Source organism: Clavelina lepadiformis, chromosome 6 (genome assembly GCF_947623445.1).
Source record: "Clavelina lepadiformis chromosome 6, kaClaLepa1.1, whole genome shotgun sequence".
Classification (NCBI taxonomy): domain Eukaryota; kingdom Metazoa; phylum Chordata; class Ascidiacea; order Aplousobranchia; family Clavelinidae; genus Clavelina; species Clavelina lepadiformis.
In genome coordinates, this window is record NC_135245.1 from 14,533,107 (window position 1) to 14,556,628 (window position 23,522).

General features: G+C 34.8%; 3 protein-coding genes across 3 annotated transcripts; all 3 read right to left on the bottom strand.

Annotated features, from left to right (window-relative positions):
- Positions 1–1,999: 1,999 nt before the first annotated feature.
- On the bottom strand, positions 2,000–10,347 carry LOC143462563 (exosome complex component RRP41-like). The gene is made up of 7 exons (XM_076960785.1): positions 10,205–10,347; positions 10,021–10,123; positions 9,858–9,911; positions 4,847–5,007; positions 3,795–3,903; positions 3,455–3,603; positions 2,000–2,423 (listed from the first exon to the last, which is right to left on the bottom strand). The coding sequence occupies exons 1-7, from the start codon at positions 10,240–10,242 to the stop codon at positions 2,294–2,296; spliced, it is 744 nt and encodes a 247-aa protein (XP_076816900.1). The 5' UTR covers positions 10,243–10,347; the 3' UTR covers positions 2,000–2,293.
- LOC143462566 (thioredoxin reductase-like selenoprotein T1b) lies at positions 10,327–11,567 on the bottom strand. Its single transcript, XM_076960786.1, has one exon. The coding sequence runs from the start codon at positions 11,531–11,533 to the stop codon at positions 10,922–10,924; it is 612 nt and encodes a 203-aa protein (XP_076816901.1). The 5' UTR covers positions 11,534–11,567; the 3' UTR covers positions 10,327–10,921.
- Positions 11,568–14,060: 2,493 nt separating this feature from the next.
- LOC143462961 (general transcription factor II-I repeat domain-containing protein 2-like) lies at positions 14,061–17,037 on the bottom strand. The gene has a single exon (XM_076961287.1). The coding sequence runs from the start codon at positions 16,139–16,141 to the stop codon at positions 14,327–14,329; it is 1,815 nt and encodes a 604-aa protein (XP_076817402.1). The 5' UTR covers positions 16,142–17,037; the 3' UTR covers positions 14,061–14,326.
- Positions 17,038–23,522: the final 6,485 nt, after the last annotated feature.

The window sequence follows — 23,522 nt, forward strand, 5'->3', positions numbered from 1 at the left end:
TTTTTCTTGTCGAATATTTTCACTCCCATCGCTTCACGTTTTATAAGCTCGCACTTTTACCGACGAGCAGACAGAGATATACAGAGAGAGTCATATGAGCTTACTACGCTAGTCATGGTGTTTGCAACTCAATAGACATCTTATAAGCAGTGGTATTACTATGTTTTTGATTATGCGTAATATTGAGAAAGTGTACAGCATCTACAATAAAAACCTTTTCTTGTAAACTATATCTGTTGTAATATTAAAAGCTTTCGGCTGACAAGAGGTTAGAGTATTCTAACCGCACGCAACAATAGAGTCAGATAATAATTAATTCAACAGGTAAATTCAGTTAACATATCATAAGTTAAGACAGATAAGATTAGCTCAGCATTAAAGTAGCTCTGCAGCAGAACGCCATTTCGCCTCACTTTCACCAATGTAATTAATGAATAGCCAAAAGGAAGGGCATGCGAAGAACGCAGCAAATTACGTTCGTGAGAGACGATCATGGATCAATGAATGCCCTCTTCAGGGCAGGTCTAAGGCCAATGCTAACATGCGATTGCATTAAGCCCACGAGCTGCTTAGCACAAAACAACAATTTAGCTTTTAAGTTCCGCAAACCGCAGTGATATTAATTTCTTAATTTGTTTTTGAAAGAGATTTTGGTGAAAATATATCACAAAGCAACTTCCACGACACTTGTGCCCAAAGTGGTGTATCAATTCAGCTGCCCACGTGACATGGACTGTACTTACGTAGGTAAGTCTGTAAGGCACTTTGGTGCAAGGATAATGAAACACCCAAGATTAGACTGTTCGTTCGCAAAATATGCAGTAACTGAACAGTGAACATATAGAATAATGCACTACGTGCAAAATCGACTCCTACATAACTAAATTTAAAATATTACAAAATTGCAAAACAGATTACGAATGTAAAATACAGGGAGCTCTGTTAATCAAACAGATAAACTCCCCATTAAATAAGTAGGCATTCGAAAATGGGGTCTCTTTTTTTAAAAATCTATTAGAACATGCTGTAAATATAGATCCGCTAATCCATTATCTAAAGCAGTTGTACTCAACCTTTCATGGTTCGTGGCCACCTTACAGTGCCCTCAAACTCCGTGGCCCCAGCTCATTAATAAAATGTAAATTGCTGATTGCAAAATACTTTTTCCTTTACACCCGCATGTGCATCAGCTCCGTTAATTTTGCACAGCAAGCACTGCTTACTAGTAGCTAACAAGTTCTTTGGAGTAGAGGGAGCCAAAGACCAAAAAACGTGATTAAGTTGAAGTGTTCCGCTATGCCTCGTCTTTCCCTGTTACTACATTAAAATTATAGCTCACTAATGAGACCTCTGGTCGTGGCCACCAAGGGGGGGCCATGGTTGAGATGAGATGGTCTAGACCAGGGATGTCCAACCTTTTATTATGGTGGGCCGCATTGTCACTTGAAATAATTGAATGGGCCGCAAAACCTATTAAATTTCAAGAAAATTGGGTACATAAAGTACATGCTTTTGGAGTGAAAATGACTAGCGGGCCGCACAAAAATCTCAGGCGGGCCGCAGGTTGGACATCCCTGGTCTAGACTCTAGAGGATCGTTTATCATTTACCTCGTTTCATCTGTATATTCTCGTTGAATACGTTTCGTATGGCTTATTTCGCATCTGTGTCTGGAACATACTCTATTCGTTACGTATCCTCTGGCTCTAACTCCTATTGTTATCTGTGTTTTGTTGTGGACTTCTCATTTGCGACTACTTCCAAACGGAGCCTTCATATATCGTTGGAATATGTTTTCATCCATTCGCTCTGACGAAGAACATAACTACATAAGCAATTAGCATGTCCGAAATTAGTAAGCCTAAACAAAATTATGAATCTACTTGCAGTTTGTTTGCTTTAGCAACCTCGTGCTAATTATTTATATAGTAAATCCTACAGAAATCAAACTAACAAAGAGTAATCGTCACTAACTTATACATGACAAGTAGACGACAAAATCAGACTAAAAGTGTAATTTGAAGTAAATATTGACAATCACTTCAAGGCAGTTATGTAGAAATGATGAAAAGTACTTCAAAAAGGTAATACAATGACCTATGACAATTAAACCTCTGCGTCTGATAATTGTTATAGTTCGTAAATAAGCAGATTTAAGTTCAAGTCAGAAAAAATACGGTATATCATTCTTTGCGGCTTGCTTTGCAAGAAAAGGTTTATTATCATGACAGTCACAACCACTGCTCACTCGGTATCCTGACAATTGCTTCTCAGCAAACGCAATCTGATGTAGCCTATGAATGAGTAAAAGTCGTGGCGGTTTCCTCAAGATGCTCTCGAACAGTTCTATCCATTACAACAAACAAGTCTTTGCATCCTCTGACTACAGCATCAATGACATCAGGCAATTCATTTGCATGGAGCCTAAAAACAAAGAACAAGTAGATATCATAAAGCATTCCTCTGAGCTTTAGGAATACAAACGTGTATAAATTAACATATTGTAACATTATATGAGGTTTGTTGCAGAATGCGGTGAAAACTATTACACATTATAAAAATTGTTTTCCAGACAATCGCTAGCAAGAACACGCAAACGTGGTTTAATTTTCCTGGTTCAAGATTTCATACCATTTCTTAGAATGTAAGTGTACTTTTAAGTTAAACAAATAGTTCCAGTAGCAAGAGCCCTTGGTGGCTTTTCACATACGGTATAGTGACACATTGTTGAAACAAATTTATCTTTCTAACATCCTTTGCTTTTAAGTAGAAATGAATTAAATGCCTTACATACAAACACTTGGTAAGGTTGGTCTTCTCTATAATCTATATAAGGAGAAATTAATTTAAACTACAAAATTCGTGTATTGCAGCTATCTGGTTAAGACCAAGCAAAACATTAAAATAAAACAAGAAAAAATTTGAAGCAAAATGAATTTCACGTTTACTTTCAAATTTTTCACATTAGATTTACCAAATGTGAATTGAGATTTGGGTTCACATGACAGATCAAAGTAAGAAAAAATATAGTTTATCGGTTTAGTGGCCATGCTAGTTGTTACCAGCAATTATTACCTTAATTTTTTCAGCCCATTTTAAGCCTTCTCGGCTTTGTTACTTGCATGCTAATAACAACTGGCTTGATCTTTTAGTCCCCACCACGCCTTTGACGAAAAATAAAATGATTGGTTGTTATAGCTAACTTTTATGACTCTTTCTGTTCAATGGCAACAGTGTTGCTGCAACACGCCATGAATTCAGCCTCCCCTGTAGTTGTCGCTACAGAAGAAGATCTGTTAATCATACATGACAAATGACATGACTTCCAAACGCAATACGTGGTCAAAGGAATGTGGCAAAAGCTTTTGACAGCTACTTCTACCTTTCTTTTAAGCAGCAGTTAATGTTAACACATGTTTTAACCATTTCATAGAAAGTTAAACTCAAGCAATTACCTTCCATTTAATTCTGAATACACAATCTGGTCCAATTTAGGCAGAATTGCAACAGAAAGCTCCGCACAGTCAGACGACTCTTCAACATGATTGATATCAATAACTGGTTTTCCTTTTGTTAAACTCGCGGAACAAGCACAAACATAGTCCTGTAGGTCAATCAACACCATTAACAAAAAATTTTGCAAATCAGTACTGCCTTGGACAATCAAACTGGAAACACGTTAACAACTTAACAGCATATATTACCGAGCACCTGAAACTGTTGTGTAACTTATTATAAACTGTTGTGATACAAAAACAAAGCTCATGTGAAAATTTGAAGGTTTAAAAAACGTACTTTCATTGCAATTCCAGCATCGATCAAGGCAAGAGAAGCAGCATTTATACAAGCACAGTAATTGCTTCCATCCGCTTGTAAAACTTGCAGATAAATATCTATTTGTGACCTGGAATAAAACTATATCATACCAACTACAAACTACAAAACTGTTAAATATCATTTTTATTGTTTACTAAACCACTATGTTAAGCACATCTTAAGTTTTCACAAATAGTGATGCTACCGCAGCTGCTGGCTTTACTAATGATGAAGATGGGATACAATGATATGTAGTGATAAGGTACAAAAATTATCAAGAATGACAGTTACTGTATGTAACAGACAAGGAAGTACAGTAGAAAAAGAAGACCAAAAGTCAACAAAAAATTGATAGAAAAAAAAACAAAAACACAGATTATTCATGTACGGCACAAAAATACAAGCAATACTGGTGGAATTGTAGTTGCATATTGTAGTCCACAGTTCAAATAAAATATTTTTTATATGGTACCATACCATCTATGTCAAAACTATTACAACAATCCAAATATTTCAGATCAGCGTGGTCTAACTACAGGCCCGCGAGCTTTCACAGTATTGATTTAATTTATTTCAATTAGAACAAGTATCGCATTTGGATAAAAAGTGTCAAAAATTTAATTCAAAGTTGTAGACAGCAGGGCCTATACTGTTTCAACCTAACAGGTCTCGTCAGTACAACTGGGCTTCTTAAAGGCTGATATGTAGCCTACCTAGTGTTCCGGACGTTTTTGTTTCCTTTAAATATTCCACAGTTTTCATGTTATGTATCTTTTAAATTGGAACCCTAATACTGGCTAGCCTATTGCGCAAAAGTCAGAAATTTGGCATAATCCAATAATTGTGACAGCATCATTGCATCGCATCATCTATTTGTTTGTTACGTCATAATAGTCTGTTACGTCATAATAATGGTAATAGTATTGGAAATGGCCCGCAAGTTGTCACGTTTTTGTAAAGTGGCCCGTAAGTCAAAAGTAGTTGGACCACGCTGTTTCAGATCATAGTCCTATATAAAAATATAAATCTACCTGGGATAAAGTGATGTCTGTATTGTGGCCTCAAAAGTTTGTTTAATATGTGTTGACATGTCCTGCCCTTTGCGATCACCTCGTGAGCGATGCTTTCTTTCTGCTGTGCTAAATGTTGCTTGTGTGTATTCACAATTGAGGAAGCATTTATCATGACATATCTGCAATATAATGAAATCTTAATATTGAAGAAAGAAAAACAATACATTTAAATTCAAAATCAATGTAGATTTTCACATTTGATTTTACTGCTGAGAGTGTCTAAAATTAGTGCACTAATTGTGTAATAGCTGTCACAGACTTAGCAGTCTGTGAAACCTACAGAGCAGTTCCATTTTTCATACTTCATACTGTATCAGTTCTACTTTTTCTACATACATAAAATCCCATTGTTGAAAGCATTTTATTGCATAGCATATATATCTTCTTACACTTTAAAAAAGTTTTTTTTTTTAATTATTCATAGGTTAGGTCTCCAATGTGTGGCATGGAAAAAATCTGATTTTCATTTTAGCAATCAGTGTGTTAGCGAGTTGTGTGAGCATGAGTGCAGCTAGAACTATCAAGTTCTAGCCCCATATTGGCCCCAGAGTTAAAACAAAAAGTGTTAGAAAATGGAATTTATTTGTAAGCTGTTGCATTAATTTGATTTGGAAGCCTTTTTCTCTGAATCACCGATCAGTGATGTACTGCAACAGTTCAATATAACATGCCTTGCTTGATGTTTCAAGCAAAAAGACAATATTGTGATGTGCTTTAGAATGCTTAGAACCTCTTTCAAATAGTATTTGAAACTGTTTTGCAGTCAATGTGGCTAAAAATGTTTACTCATACATGATGTGCTCTAAAAAAATGTTCTTATTTTGTTTACCACTGCTCTGGGAAATTTGATTGAATAAATGACAGACAACTTCACTTTTTCATAGCTTAATTATATATATATATACAGTAGGATGTTTCATTTTTTCACCATTTTGGAATTTAAAAAAGCTTGGGGTCTCCCTAGGCGGTATTTTGGGCACAATGAAAGAATCTAAACTTTTTTTTTGATTTATGACGTCGTTTTGAGGTTGCACCCCCTTGTTGAAGTTTCAGTGGGGGTGCATTTTTCTAATTTGGCGATATCTTGGTAACCGATTGAGCTAGGGCCATTATCAAGGTGTCAAAAGATGCAGAATGGCTGGTTTTCTATAACCACTCAATACATTTTAATTGCATTTTCGCTCTAGAAAAAAAGTTATTTGAGAAAAACCTAAGTTTTGACATATTTTGTATGCAAATCACAATGTACTGTAGTTCCCAATCGGACCTTTATTTTGCTTGGTGGTGATTGTAAACTTTTAGATTGGCCTTCGCCATGAAAAGTAAGCAAAATATTTTATATGTAAGCTATACAAACATATATCTAAAATAAACTTAAAATTACAGCAGTTTGTGTAAATAACTGTTACATCGGTAGTTCTGGAAAGATCGAGTAAACAATCATGGTAAACTGCGACTTTGATTTCCACTTTAGCGTTACTCTACCGTGTAAGAACAGTTCCATAAGCCAAATAACAAATGGTATTTTTTATTCAAATTTATTTTTATTCTTTAAACTAACAACAAACAACAGTTCATGTTAACCCAAAAATTTACTGTCTTCACTAATTGTTATCCATATTGCTCAGGTATGCTTGCAAACGAAAATCAGTACGCCTCAGAGTAGATTTGTTTTCACGAATTTTCTCCTGCAGACTATTTTTCAACCATCCAATTTTCCTTTCATTGCACCTATTATTGTTTTCAATGGCTTTCCAAAATTCTGGATCAACATCATCTGAAGCAATGCAAGGAGCTTGTTTGCTGTTCAATGTGAAAAATTGTTTTAAACCAGCATTACGATTCATAAGCAAGTTATTTACATCGATGGATAGCGGCATGGAAGAGGATACTTTAACAGCCTCGATTGGGTAAGGTGGCACCTCAGAATAAACACTTAAAGCCACATTTTGGGGGTCAAGCCATTGTGCCGTATGATCCAAGTAATATTTCATTACCATATCAGCAACATCTGGCTGGATTTCTCTATAAGCAAGAAGAAGGTTGCGTTGGAAAAGAGTAAGAAAAGGACCATCACAGGCTTTTGGATACAAATATATCAGTACAAAAGAGGGTACATAGACTGAAGCAATGTATGAAACAATTTTTTCTAATTTTCTTTTTTGATTTGTGGACATTTGTTGACTTCCAATGTTGAAAAGCAGAAGACGAAGGTAGCCGCTGGCAGTTGTTATCCATCGCGAGTGACTTATGCTCTCCTGTTTGTATGTTAAAAGGTTTTTTAGATTTTCCGAAACATTCATCAGCAAATGAGAAGCTAACACTAACAAGCACAATTCGTCACTGCGGAAACTGTTGTCTACCATTTTTTCCTTTTTTTTGTCAGAAAACCATTGTGTTTTTTCTTTTATGTGCAGTGCTGCAATTTTTGTAATCGGAATAGTTACAGTGTAACATGGAATTAAATCGTTTAGAACGGGCTTCTGTATTGTTTTTATAATATTCAGTAATGCACCATCTTCAAGTGCTCTGGGACCTTTTTTTCCACCTTATATGAAACGAATAACATGGGACAGATATATTTCATTGACATGAAATAAACATTCCAAGGTATGAATCCCATGACCAATGGTCAAACTAAAATAATCTGCTAAGCGTTTATTTACTCCTGACTTCCTGCCTGTGTTAACAGCTGTAGTGTCCGCCATGACTGAGTACACCTTCTTTAGAGTATCACCGCATACCTCATCAATAATTGTGGAGGAAAGTATTTCCCCTGTAACTGATGTTCCTTTGGGAAAGGTTTTGACACCAACAATTCTCTCACATTTTTTATTCTGGTCATCCAACAACTAACCAACAAAAACATACCGGTCAAGTGAGTTAATCACCCTACCATCATAACACAGTTGCATTGCACTACACGACTTTATCTCTAACTGGCATCTTTCTAATGCTTTCATTCGTACTTTCTCTCGTCTGCGAAAAATAGTTGTTGGAGATGCTGCGATTTTTTCATGTGTCAAAGATCTCAGTTGGTCTGAGTGCTGGCGTATAGAAGTCATACGACGGTCAGCTAGCATGCACATCTCCTGATTTACAGAAAACGTATGAATTTTTTTATAGAACTTTCCACCAATTACTTTCTTGATTTCAAAATCTGGGTCTGATTTATGATCTCCTGAATCTGATTCCGAATCTGACATGACGTTGAAATTTTGGATTCTAGACTTTTTTCTTATTTTATCAGCAATAACATACTTTGAAGATAAGCCAGAAGACGAACAATTTGCAGTAGACTGCTCAGGGTAATATTTCCATCAGTAGTTTACTCAAATAGTTGATCTGACATGTTGACTTGTAGGCAAAATACGTCAAAACTTAGGTTTTTCTCAAATAACTTTTTTTTTCTAGAGCGAAAATGCAATTAAAATGTATTGAGTGGTTATAGGAAAGCATCTTTTGACACCTTGATAATGGCCCTAGCTCAATCGGTTACCAAGATATCGCCAAATTAGAAAAATGCACCCACAGTGAAACTTCAACAAGGGGGTGCAACCTCAAAACGACGTCATAAATCAAAAAAAAGTTTAGATTCTTTCATTGTGCCCAAAATACCGCCTAGGGAGACCCCAAGCTTTTTTAAATTCCAAAATGGTGAAAAAATGAAACATCCTAATATACAGCCTACTCTTACCAGCTTGTCAAAACAATGCTATTTACCGCTTTTTATTCGGAAATTCGTCAATTATGTGGCCCCATGGAAAAAATAACTGTCCACCCCTGATTTAGAGTTTCGCAGACCTCACTTCAGCAATATAATATATAGACTGGTCTATAATGTCATTTCGCATATATTGTAACAGCTCTCTTTGATCTTCTCCAGATATATTCTATTCATTCATAATAGCACTCATGTCATCATCTCTATCATGAATGGTAATTATCTATTACATAATCAGCAGTACTGAGTAACTTACATTTCACCGTTAATTAGTGTAACAAAATTTTCTTTGTGTACTACTGTACTGTATTTTGAGAGTTTTTGATGAGTTTACCCAGTTAGGTTGTTTTTCATTAACAAAAAAAAAGAAAACCAAAAGAAAATTTTTGAATGGTTTATGGTAAATCATCAATAACATCATCGATAACAATTTTTTGCAATCCTTTATTTGTGTCGTTATAAGACAAATTCTACTGCAAAATAATGAAATGAACCTCAAGCATTTTTCAGCAGTCTCATTACGCGGTGATAGATTGTTATCACTGCAATATCAAATTAGTATACTCCATAGCTATGTGAATCACAAAAATTACTGAATTTACAAATACACCAGAGCAAGATGGTGAATTTACACAGCATTTCCATTTGCTTTGCAAGTGTTACCACTTTAATAAAACTTATTAAACAAGTTGCTTTTAATATTTTAAATGATTTCAATACATATTTGTACCACCAAAAGCAACTGTTGAGTCTCTAATGAACATATAATTTTAGAGAAAGAGCTGTTACAGTGGTGCTACTTTTTTCACTGAGTAATGGTAGTGCCTTTGTTTTTAGTAGTAGCAGCATAACTCCGACTGTTAACACATCCATTAATGTAGGAACCATTTTTTTTTGTTGTAATCAGTCAGATGGCATCTACGGAGAGATTTTAAAATCAATACAATGGAAAAAGTGGTGCTAGTACTGCATACTAACAAATCGAATATGTTTTTTTGTAAGTATACTTGAGTGCTCTCTAAAATAATATTCTACATGACAAGTGGTAACAACAAGAATTTCCTATGCAGAATGACCAAAAGAACTGAACACTAGAAACAACTTCTAGTGCACAACAGAAATCTTTTGGAGATAAATCTTACAATAACAAAGTTACAATCTGTCAAAAAATGTTAGTATTATTGGCAATATTTTTATAGTGCAAATCAGTTGGAATCCCCCAACATTCTATCCAGAGATACATACCTGGTTTCTCATATTTTGATCAGCTTCTCTTGGTCCATAAATTGCAGCAAGTACCTTATGCAATGATAATATATTTTAGTCTTATGTAATAAGAGTTCTAAATGTGGCTGCTAACCGTAGACATAGCTTCGACTAACAATACCCACAAGATTAATTATTATACCTTCGTATTGCCTTGTTCAATATAAGCTGAACCATCTGCCTGAGTAAAAACTCCTAACTTACATCGAATTCTTCTTAATTCATCTGGCTTTCGCCCATCTATTCTAGAAAAAAGAATGTGACTACTAAATGAGATTTCCACTGAACATTTCTAATGATTTAAAGAATGCAAAATGTTACCTTACCTATATCCTTGATCCGACAGCAACTCCAACCCAGCCATAAGCCTAAACTTCCTTTAGAAAAAAGACTATTCACTCTTCAGTTAAAGCAGGAAATATCGCAGTTATGAGATATGTCACAGCAACTAAATTACAACATTTTTCACTGTTAAAAATTATATTTCTTTCGAAAATATGACACTACCACCCAAAACAACATACCAGTAATCATTAGTAGCATACTTAGCTTGCACAATTTTATAAATGATCTCAACGAACAACAGCAAACAACCATAAGCCTACCGTATCAATATGGTAACATCAAACACACTTTGTTGAATTTAAAAGCATGCCGTCAAAGAATTTGCTGCAAGTTGTGAGAAAACGCTTATACTTTATGTGCACGACTGTTGCATAACACAGCATACAAATCAACATACTGTAAACACACAAAAAGACAAAAACACTACAAAACTATTGAAATGCAATATAATTATGATTACAGCTACCCATAGGTTGAAAAACCAGAGCACAAAATTATTATTACACGAGTGGATAAGTATATGTAATATGGTGAGGAGCAGATTTTATGGAATAAAAAAAATTATCTTCGGCAGCCACAATCTTAACAAGAATAATTTAGCATAATTTTAAACCATGAAATTATTACTGACAAACATATTTACTTAGTTTGAAATTAAATGGAAAAACTTTCAACTCCTTAAAGCATAATCAAAAACATTATTGCACAAAAGTATCACTAGGATGGGCTTTTCCCATGTTGATATGTGAATCAATTATTTGCATCAACTCATTTACTTCGGGTATTCTACCAGATCTCAACTTTGACCAAATTGTGATGTCGTTAAGGTATACTTCAAATGCACCAGTTGAAGTGAGTTGAGTTTCTATAGCATTTGACAAAAAGAATAACATAAAACATGCATAAATGGAGTTCTCCATTGCCCATAAATATATCTGTGGTGTTTCCAGTCCAAGTCGATCAAAAGGATTTTGGCCAGTTAGAATGCAGCCAATAAGAATAAATTTAACAACTGATAAAATTGAAGCAATAAGTTGGTAGGTTTTTGGCGGTGGATAGTTGACACCATCTATTTGTACCTCTGAGTAGCGCTGATTTATGACTTGCGCATATTGCTCAAAGGCACGACGGTACCCTCAAGATTGACAAATCATAAATTTTATGACTGGGACAGTAAACTGATTCTTGAGCTTTGGAATTGGAGCATCATCATCCATGCTTGCTTGCACTTGACCACGTCGAGTTAAGTCATTCCAAGACATAAACGCTAGACATGCTACCATAAGTGATAGCATAAAATAGTTAGCCATATTTACTGAAACAACCTATAAATGTGAAATAACAATCATAGCATTTCCCTTTTGCATAACGTGAGCTCATTCTGATACAAACAAATGGTTGGGGAAGTATAGGAATACAAACAAGGCAACTTCGTTCTGCATGTATATATACTTTCAACTTCAGACTCGGCCATTTCATCAAAATTTCATTGGCATATACTGTCGTTTACTTCCGCAGATTAGTGCTATTGTTTCATTTTTTTGCCTTCATTTATTTGCACTTACGAGCAAGATCTTTGTTGGGGATTACACGAAAGTTTCAAAACAGGTTTGACCTTGAGTGATAGGTTTTATCACTCTCGGTTTGGGTTGAAAAAAGAAGGTAATTCCATAGTGTATTGGACGGTGTCAAGGCTTTTTCAAATTTCCTTTTGAGATAACTTAGTCATGAGAGTTGACCAGGGTTACTTTTGTCCACAAAACTGGCGTGGCCAATTTTTACTGCCCAAAACTTTTATATTACAAATGTTCCAAAAATTTGAGCAAACAAAGCAACGAAGAAGTCGATTGTTTTAAAATTCGTTCATTTTATCTTATGCTATGTAAAAAGAGTTAAAATGATTTTAAATTTTTGGACTGATGTAATTGGAAATTGATGAAACCTTTTTATGTATATTCGTAACTAAACTCATACTACTGCAACATATAACACAAAATTTAAATACAAAAAATGACTTTTATTAACGCACTGCTTATAGCTATGCTTGTATATGGCAGCAAAATTCTTAATGATATCGAATTCGTTACTTTGATGTATTTGGAAGTACAGTCGAAATCGGTTAATCGCATATCGGTTAAAGGCATAAATCGCTTTATAGCATAGCATTGCATAATCCCAAACCATTCCCATTCACTTGTGAAGAAAATTCAACGGTTAATCGCATAAGGGTTAATCAAATAGGAATTCTTGATTGATTTGTAGACTTGCATCACTTAACCGCATATTTCCTTTGATGAAGTGTTCAGTTGCTGAAGATTATCCTCACCAATAAACAAAAATCATCGCAAGATCTCCCATAACCGCAGCGATTAAATACACGACAAGACACTGAAGACAGCAGTTGTGAATTAAAGACAGCTGTGATTAAATTCACCGCAAGGCTGAAGGCTATAGAGACAGTAGCACGTAAATGATTTGAACAATAAAGTAAAACTTCACGAAAAAAGGCCTTCTCTACAGTGATTATGAACCACAAAACTACGTTTCATTTAAGGATTGTTACGGATCGTTACATCACAATAGAACAACAGGTCTAATTTTTATTTAAGGATTGTTACGTCACAAAGCGCAAACCACGTGTCGAAATCGTGAGGAAATCGAAAAGAAGGAAGCTCACTTGTTGCGTCATAATGCATTGTGTCATTCCAAAAATCGGCGGAGGAGCAAGAATGCGTGCGCCGGTGTTTAAAAAAGAGAATAGCAGAGAAAATGTAGGAAACGCATACATCGGTTAATCGCATAAAAGAGCTTGGCAAATTGACTATGCGATTAACCGATTTCGACTGTATTCAAATCGATGTATGAATACTTACAAAAATCTTTGAACAAACTCATGCCAAAAATACTGTGTGTTGACCATTGTACCAAAGTTTGTTCATTTCATCGTATTCTATGTTACAAACTCTTTAAAATGATACCAAATTTGTTAATCTGGAGTATTAGGAAAACACACAAATCGATCTATGAATATCAGCTTGGAAGCTGAGTTGTTTAAGCGCTGGCATCACTACAATGCGGTTCGAGTCCTGTGTTCGATATTAGGTGGCAATACCGTTGCTATGCCTTTGGGCAAGACATTTGCTCTTGTTCAGTGGATCTGGTGGACAATTCCAAATTCAGGCAAAACAATGTAAAAAAACAAAATGACCATTTCATCGTGACTGACAGACTTTCATTGATACAATTATTACTTTTATTTAGTGGACGAGCAGAAGAAAGAAATCCTGTACCATAATGGTAAGCGATTGCACCCATATGCTGCAGGTTTCAGATTGCAATCCTTTTTTATGATTTTTTGTTTAAATTTATATTTTATTTATTTATTTATTACAGTAACTTAGTCATGATGGTTTGAGTTGAACAGGTTTAGTTTTTAATCACAAAGTGACTATTTCACCGGCGCCCATTTACCGATGTTGCAAAATCACAATACTGTGACCTTTTCGCTAGCGGGTTTATCATTCTCGTTTTGAACGAGGGAAAAAAGAAATGCAGTGGCATAATGCTTAATTATTGGAACTGTATTCTGGAGTATGTTTGAATCTTGCCTTTGTTAAATTATTTTTTTTGTTGAAAATAACTTATATATTATATAAGAATTTAAGTCGAAGAGGGACAGTTTTAAATTAATTATTTTTTAAAACCCTATAATGGCATTTTAACTTGAAGATTAGCGTTTATTTCAATTCACAGCATAGCTGAGTAATTCAATAATGAGAAGTGAGGAGTTTGGTCAGAGAGGATAAACTTTAGGTTAATATTACACTTATAGTATGTAGTACCTATAGTATATGTCAGGGTGGTCCAAGACTGCGAACATGAAGGGCCACATTAGGGTCTGAGAAAAACTTCACGGGCCGCATAGTGAGAAATGATAACGCGTTGCTGAAAGTAGAAACGTTGTTAACTACTGTTCGCAGGCTATGAACATTAACAAATCTTGTCGCTTACAAAATACAGTTGTATGAATGAAATGAAATGAATGAAAGGAAAGGACTGAGTTTGCTGTTCTGATCGACCTAATGTTTTGCTGCACGCCTAACTCACTTTTTAATCTCTGCTTGCGACTCTGCGTTTTTGCTTTTGCATATGGTGTCGATCTCTGCTTTAAATTCAGTGGTCGACAGACGTAAGCAGGCATCCAGGGTTTCATCAGCCATTCTGTTCCGTGTGTCGCTTTTTAATCGCTTCATAATGGAGAAAGTGCTTTCACATATGTATGTGCTACCAAACATGGAGCATATCTTCAGTGCGAAGTCGTTTAATCGTGGAAACTGTTCGTTGCTTAAAAGCCTCCAAAAGGCGTCGTAACGCTCATTCTTACGTGAAAGAAGAAAAGGGTCTGACTGCAATTCACATAGTTCTTGCTGAACGTAAGATGGTTGGGATTCTATAACTATTTCCATTGGATTGTTGAAAAGCTCCATTTGTGCTTTCAGCAAATCAAAGTCAGCGAATCTGTCGTTAAACTCATCGATGATGTCACCAATTTTGTTAGAAAATGCAGAAAAATCGATACTTTTTCTTTCACCAAGTACTTCACTGCATGCAGGAAAGTGGGTAGCATCATTCCTTTGCAAAGAAGCCTTAAATAGCACAAGTTTCTTGCGAAAACCTTCAATGTGTCCAACCAATTGAGAAATATTTTGTTTCTTACCTTGCAGTTTCATGTTTAGGATATTGAAGTGATTACTAATGTCTGTCAAGAACGCCAACGAACCAATGAACTTGTCATCACTCAACTGAATCTGGTATGTCTCGGTCGTCCCTTCTATCTCATTCTGGAGAAAATTTAGTATTTCTTTTCGCAAAGAAAAGAAATGTTTCAATGTTTTGCCTGCACTTAACCATCGAATTTTTGAGAATAGTGGAACATCTTCATATTCTGCACCCACATCTTTTAAGAACTGGATGAATTTTCTATGTCTCTGGGCTCTGTTTCCCCCTTTGATGATGTTGACTATATTCGTCACACTAAGCATAACATCACTCATCTGCAAAACTTTGGCACATAGTGCTTCTTGGTGAATGATACAATGCAATGTTGGGCAGTTCACTCCATGATCTTTTAGAATGCCAACTAGTCCTCTCTTTCGTCCTGTCATTGCCCTGGCACCATCTGTTACAACACATGCACACTTCTCAAATCCTCCATAAGCATCAACGACAGACGCAAGGCTGTTATATATGTCGATACCTTTTGTAGTTCCACGAAGTGGAGATATCTTGAGTAGTTCTTCAAATACAGTAAAGTTTTTATCAATAGTGCGAATGAAAACCAAAAGCTGGGAAACGTTACTGATGTCAGTACTTTCATCCAAGGCTAAAGAGAAGTACTTGCATTGTTGAACAACGTCTTTCAATTGCACAGTCACGTTTTCGCTCAATTCTGCCACTCTTCTTGCAACGGTTTGATGAGATAAAGAAACGTTTTCAAATTTTTTGGCTATTTTTTTATCTCCAAAGGAAAGGGCCATCTTAATCGCACACTCTTTTACAATCTCCCCGTCTCGAAAAGCTTTTCCATGTTTTGCGAGCGTTAGAGCAACTTCGTATGAAGCTTTAAGGTCTGCAGTTGAATCGGGTTTGGAAAAACCAATAATCATTTTTTTTTGCTTGGAATAATTGCCCTTTAACTCTTTCAAAATTGCTTCCCTAGAAGTTCCATGGTATTGGCCATATTTTTTCTCATGCATGGTGCTGTAATGTCGCTTTAAATTAAACTCTTTAGGCACTGAAATAACTTGCAAGCAAACCAGACACTGTGGTTTACCATTGCTATTGGCAAAAAAATACCTTTCCTCCCAAGTAGAATTGAACTCTCTGTTTTCCTCTGACACTTTTCTTTTGACACTCATGCTTTTAGTAAACTTTTCCCCTTGACTAAATAAACGAGTTGCAGCTAATTTACAACCAAATTCGAGAGTGTACTCTGCGCTAGCAACAAAAGCAAAATATCAACGCACGTTTGTGTCGTCACAAACCGACATTGTTCCCTCATAGTTACCTATTGACCCGATTATGCACGACTTATTTAGGGTTGTGGCGAATGTAATGTATTTATAAAGCGTAGGTGTATTTTTAAACCTTGGATTTAGCACTGATAATTCCGGCATCCACAAAGTGTTCGCGGGCCGCACAAAAGCTTCACGCGGGCCGCATGCGGCCCGCGTGCCAGGGTTTGGACCACCCTGGTATATGTCATTTGTCACATGTGCACTTAGCAAACTTTCCAATCTGGGCTATAACGAAGGAAGGTTAGCATGGCTAACAAACCCAAGAAATGCATATATTGACAAAACAAAATTGTTGACTAAAACATTAACTAAAACCAAAAGAAAACAAAGTGCACACAAACACACAAAGTTACAGAATATCAAAAATTAAATCGAGACAAACAGGGAGGAAAGAAGAGGACATGTTTGCAAGGAGCTGCTGATGTGCACATGGATGGTAAAAATAAAACCGCACCAAAATAACTACTATTCACAGCCTACTTGGCCTAACTTCCATTTAACATACGAGAGTAACTATTTTACTGCAAGTAGGTCACGCAGCCTGTTGTTAAAGATAGGCGCTGAGGTTAAGAGAATTGGAATGCAAAAGCATAAGTTTATTTATTTCGGGTTTACTTGGAAGTAGATTTAGAATAGAATGTGCATTTAGGTTAGGTATAGCTTACTACGTTATAACATTTAAGTTAGGTTAACAAAAAAATGTAAAAAAGAGCTTTAAACACACAATTTTTTCAAGTGAAACAGTGGCAACCTTAACGACGTTAACGTATTTGTATATTTCTACTCCGGTAAAATAAGTGCCTACTTCACCGGTTGCCATTAACTTGGGTTAACTGGCTAGCCATTAACGGACGCAGATTTTTCCAAATTAGGTAACCGGCTGCTGGTGAAATAGACGCTGCCTAAATGTTATAGCACATTAATCTAAACATAACTTAAATCTACCTTCTAATCTAAATCTAACTCAAATAAAACCTCAAACAGCTAAATCAAATCATACGTACCTATCATACATAATATCACATAATCATACAAACCTTTTGCATACGTATCATTCCACTTAAGTTGGTACAGCTGTTACACCCAAAATTTTAATAGGGCAAAATTTATGTTGATTTTTGTAAAACTTGAAACAACTAAAATGGAAAACTTTTTGAAAATTGGATGTACGGTTTCAAAGTTATGCTCGTTCAATCTTTACACTTTTTGCCTTTTGCGCATATCTGTGTTGAAATCACTGTCCATGTCAGAAACATATAATTATGTAAAGAGTAAATATGATTCCTTTTAGCATTGTTGCTAATAATATGTTAAGTTAAAACAATGCCACAACAGGTTTTCACACAAACTGCACTGAGTTTGCTGTTGCAGTGCAGTTAGATGTTTTAATGTGAAAATTAAATGAATATGGAGACAACGTATTGTTGTTGCAACACAGAAAATTCTGATTATAAGAACATCATTGTCAAGTCAGTTGATAACTGGTCAAAAGATAAGCTAGTTTTCTGTAAATAGTCAGCAATAGAAATGGAGGAATTGGAGTATGTTTGTCAATTCAATACTCAATCATTTTATTTTTCGCGAAAAGCATGGTGAGGACGAAAAATCAAGCCAGTTGTCACTAACACGCACCAATGAACAGGAAAAAGTGACAAAGCCGAAATAGCTTTGAAATGATTGAATTTGTATATATATATACCTCATGAAATTAGTTGTTCAAGTAAGCCTAGTGCAGCAAGTGCAAACTCATTGCTTTTTTGTTAACCAATCTTTGTCATCTAATGTTTCACCAGTGAAATCATTGCAGGGCCTTAAATCACAGCAAAAATCATGCTTAAAAGAAGAAAGCTTCAACATATTTTAAATAAAACAGATAAGGCTTTGTCGGAATTTCTTAACTTTCCCAGCATTGAACTGAAGAATGACTGGGAAAACATTCAGAAAAAACCCAATGCCCATGATCTGTTACTAAACAAAATCACAAAAAAGTTCAAACATTGCCAAAAAACTTTTCAAAATATTCATTTTCCAATCATTCATAAAACAAAAATAAAAATTTCAAAAGATTTCCTGTTTTTGCTAGCCTAGGCAAAACCAACATTACGCAGCAGTATATTCAGGTTAGACCAAATTTCTGTTGACATGTTGGGCCATGGCCGAAGTTACATTGAAGTTTTTTAACCTACATAACAGTGTGATTGTTCAACTGTATCTCCACCTTTAGAAGTGAAATCTTGATACATTTTGGAAAAGTATAGGGCGCATAATTCAGACTTTTTGAAGTAATCAAACTTTGGTGTACAAAATAGTTGTGTTGTTTCACTTCGGTACTTTTCATCTGCTGTTGCTGATAATGGGTTAATGGCTCGACTAAAGAAAACTAAGCAAGGTGAAATTACCGTACTCGCCACGCAATAACAGAAGTTCTTGCTGGTAGGTTAATTGCAAAAAGTTTGATGAAAATATAAGTTTTTCGGTTTGTCCAGTTCTAGAACATCTGTGTAGGCCTAGTGTCTATTGAACTACATTTAGGCATTTTCTCATATAAGCATTTTGTCGATGTTATGTTCCGATTTTAAGTTTTTTCAATCATTCATTGTTTAAATTAATGTAATTTTTTCGTTCAGCATTTTTTCTTTATGAAAAAGTATGCAAGAAGCTAGAAAGGTGATTTTGCATTGAAAGAAAAAAAAAATAGCAAACACAATCCTGACAATAAAAGTAAAAAAAGAGTGTACATTATGTTTCTGTCGACATAAGTAGCTGCAAACACGTTACACGTAAACACAGAAAAAAGACCCAATCTGTTATTTTTGGCCTGAACTACAAACAGTTCATGGCGGCCAAAGTTGAAATCGAAGTATGCCAAATTTGCAAAACAGAAAAATCTTGAATTACCTTTCACTAGAAGAGAGTACAGCATCAATAAAACTACACCAACAAACTCGTCCTACAACATCGATTTCAATAAATTTTATAAAGTACGCCTTGATTTATAGCGTATTAAATTTAGGACACACTAAAAGGCTCAAATTTAAAACCGTGTTTCCGAACTAGTAAGCTCATTCTTTTCGTTTCAGCCTTTTTAGGTTTTTATTGAAATCCAAAATTTTTGTAGCCTATCTTACCAGACCTACCCCTAAACTTACTGTTGATTGTTTTCTTAGTTAGGTTTAGAATTTCGGGACGGGATTCACAAAGCCCGGGATCGTTGCATTAAGCTACTTTCACAACTGGTTTTACAATCAATAAGCTAAGATTTTAACCCATTCAAATTTTGAGTGTAGCCGCTACAGGTACCAATGTCAGCGGAATGACCCATACTTATACTAGCCTACTAACGGCCTTTGTTTTACAACGGGCTGCGTGAGCAGCGTGACCTAAATATGGTGAAATAGTTACTTCGCAGTAATTTTGCTTTATTTCACCCAATTCACCATAAAAATGTGTGCGTTCGAAGCTGTTTTTCTCAGTAAATATATATAAATATTTAAATACGTAAATATTTCCATTTCATCTGGAGTAAGTATAAAGAGCAGTTTCTTTCTAACTTGTTTTGTTCTATCATAAAGTGTTTTAGGTTTAATGACATTGTTTCGATTATAATTATAATCAATCCAACCATAAACAGTTTCAGGTCCATGAACTAAACCGCAACTTTTACATGATAACATTCCACCAACAGAGACAATTTCTTGATTTTGACAACATTTTTCACCTTTCACAACCTTTCACAACCTTTCACTTGATTTGCGTTGTGCTTTATATTCATAATGAAGTTGAGGTTTATGAAATGCATTGCAATTAATACAAACCAAAACTCAATTAAAATTCTTATGTTTATCTAATGTTTGAATTTTGACAACACATCTCTTTTATATTATAAAATAATTTACTTTAAAGTAGTTTTATGATCGTAAGCTAAAGTAGTTATACCATCTTCAAGAATATATTTTTTATCATTAAAACAAGATTTTTTGTTGATTTCTATTGAATAAGGTTGATGATTGTCACTGCTAATTGTTCTTGTTTTATAAAACATTTCTTTGTCACCTTTCGTAGTATTTACATAATCTTGATCTTTAATATCTTTCTTGATAACACATTTTTAAATACCTTTTGCTTTTTTGCATCTTTTTTCATTATTTGCTAAATAGCTATACACTTTTGACACAAGTCCCACGAATGGAATACAACTACAACTGGAATACCATCATTTTCATCTTTCATTTTACCAATTACTTTCTTATTTTTTGAATCATAAAATTTTGAGTTTGAATTGTAATTAATAAAATTAAACTTTTCTTTGTCAAATCAGAAATCTCTGTATTTATCTTTTGCTTCGATATCATAAGTTAATAAGTCTGTATCTGTGAATAAAAGTTTCGCTTTGTTACCATACTTCTCTTTGATGTAGTTACAATGAAAATCATACATTGATGTTTTTAAAAGCTCTAGAATACTCATTCCTACATTAGCTGGACAATTGAGAATTATTTTTTGTTTCAACTTAAGAACAGTTACGAGGTATTCATTAATTATTTTATTGCTAATAAAATTTGGTTTTGAAACATGTTTTAATAATTTTTCTGAGTCATTAATTAAGTTAACATTAACTCTTTTACAAAGATTTTCCTTTGTTTTACCGTAAAATGAATTATTCATTAGTTTAAAGATTCTGCATCTTTTCTCTTTTGTAAATTGAAATCAATATAAATGTTTAACCAGGGTGATTGATTAAATTGTAATACGCGATGTATTTTTGTAATTTTCATACCTAGTGAAAGGTATAATTCCAAGTTTTTTTGTGAAAAACATATTGTTTCTTCTGTTCCAAGTTAGGTACTAATTTTTTAACTCCACAAACTTTTAGTTGAAACCTTGACTTTATTTCTTTGCAATAATCTGAAAGCATACCGTCTTCAACTTCCATTTCCTCTGGAGCTAATGGATAACCATCATGTTCTTCATGTAATTCCTTAGGATATTCTAAATCAATTTCTAGTATTATCCTTTTTTATTATCTTATTTTCTTCTGACAACCATTTTAAAACGACCTGTAGGTACATTTTGACCAATAATTATAAACAATGAAAAATAATAACAAATGTGCTATGATCACTGGCGCTAACTTAATTCCACATGGAATATGATATGTTTATGAAGCTTGTTTTGTTCTCTTCACTTTTCTCTTTTCGAGCTCGTTTTTCTCTTTTTACTCCTTTGGCGAGTGTATGAAGAATTCAGTTGAAACATTGCCAAAAATAGTCTTAGCGCTTGCGGTTAACACTAGGTATTTTCGTTTCAAACCAATAAAATATATTATTTTGTTCAAAGCAGGATCCATATAGGAATTAACATGAAACGATCTTATTTTGTGGAAACGATGATAAACCTATTTTGCGTGGTGTATGCTCGTCGGTCTTTTTTTCGTTGTTAGAGTCATTAACGTTTATTCTTCCAGGTATCGGTATGAGGATGTTTCAGTTATATCGGGCGTGGCCAATCGTCAACAATTAACGTTCTAATATACATTAATAATCTACTGTGGAGTGACTGGGTGGTCGTATTCGTATTTTACAAAATGGTTTTATACTGATTTTCAACATAAAAAAGTACGGCTTATACTTGAAATTCGCCTAGTTTTTACTGAAGAATATACTTCAGGCCTTCAGTAAATCAAATCTAAACAAACGTGTTACACTTACGACTATGTTTTTTACGTCGGTTAAACCTAGCTTTAAAATTATGGCTACTACGCTCAACCGCAATTTGCAAGCATAAGTCCTCAGACACTCGGCTTTGTTCGTGAGGTAGGTTGTAGGTTTTACTCTTTTGTTTTAGCACAAAATTTTTTCTCATATCTCTTTTCTATAATTTTGTGTTTTTCTTTTTCGTCGTGCATCATTTTTTCACTGACTACCATTGAAAAAAGTTACTTTAACAAGTAGTTTACTGTCTTACATTATGTGGCACCTTTTGATATTAGTACTATTAAACCTAAAAAAAGGGGCTTATACCACTTAAAGGTTTTATTATTTACAGTCAACTCTGTTATGGTAGGCGCAGTTGAGTTCGAGGGAAAAGTGTGCTCTCGACTTCTGAGATAACTTCATTTTTCTAGGTCACTGATTTTTGCTCAATAACATGTTTTTGGACAGCTGGCTGAACTTTGGTATTGTTCTCTATAAGCTTGCACTATCATGTGAGTTATGATGTCATTTCCCCAAGGGAAGCCTGAACCTTCGGTCACATGAAAAAAATTTCCAAAATTCAGGCAGCCCACGCCTTCAATGCCTATGGGACTAGAGGTCAAGGGTTTATGTTGCGCCGGTTATGTAGAATAGAATAGAGTATAGACCCTTTTGGAGTTACCGCCGCCATTTTTTTTGGCTGGCAAGATTTTGTCAATCAACTATAATCACAGGCCAACAAAAAAATTTTTTTTCAAAAGGCATGATATGTTAGATCGATTTAGGGGTATATCAGGGGCGCTGAGTCCGAAAATGCCATTACGTTTGCTGAGTTGGCTTTAGTTTTTGAGATATTGCTTCTTCCTACATATACCATGAAAAGTTAGAAATGTATGCTTGTGAGTAACGTAAGTTAATAAAAACTGAAGCCATGTGAAGCAGCTATTTAGTTTTACCCAAATGTTGAGTTTTCATGCACAAATTCCTCGCTTGGGAGGTAAATAAGGCCTTAGATTAGTTTATATCATCTCCAATCAAGCATAACCATCATCATCCCATCAAGAAACTTTCTTATACTGAGCATAACTGGGAGATATGCGTTGATTTGAAAATGGTCAACTTTCTCTTAGGACAACAAGGCGGCTACACCAAGTATCTTGCTTTATTTGTTATTGGGATAGTCGGGCCACTGATCAACACTGGATTAAAAAGGAATACGTGAACAATTTGTGCATGGAGATAAAAACATTGTAAATGATCCTTCAGTCGTGATCGTATCCTTTTACTCCCATTGCACATCAAATTGGGTTTGATGAAACAATTCGTCAAGGCCTTACAAGATGGTGCTTGTTTTGATTACTTGTGCAAAGTATTTCCTGGTCTTAGTATTAAAAAGCTGAAAGCAGGAATTTTTGATGGGCCATAAATACAAAAATTAATTAAAGATCAAGTTTTTCCCTCACATATAAATGAAGTTGAGAAGGCAGCCTGGCACTCTTTCGTTGCAGTTGTAAAAAAATTTCTTGGAA

What these genes read in the sequence shown, in the direction of transcription:
- LOC143462961 (XM_076961287.1), bottom strand. Translation starts at nt 16,141, where the DNA reads ATGAGTGTCAAAAGAAAAGTGTCAGAGGAAAACAGAGAGTTCAATTCT.
- LOC143462563 (XM_076960785.1), bottom strand. Translation starts at nt 10,242, where the DNA reads ATGGCTGGGTTGGAGTTGCTGTCGGATCAAGGATATAG. An exon ending in ATCAAAATATGAGAAACCAG is followed by an intron (nt 5,008 to 9,857) that starts GTATGTATCTCT and finishes ATTATATTGCAG; the next exon opens with ATATGTCATGATAAATGCTT. An exon ending in CAGACATCACTTTATCCCAG is followed by an intron (nt 3,904 to 4,846) that starts GTAGATTTATAT and finishes GTTTTATTCCAG; the next exon opens with GTCACAAATAGATATTTATC.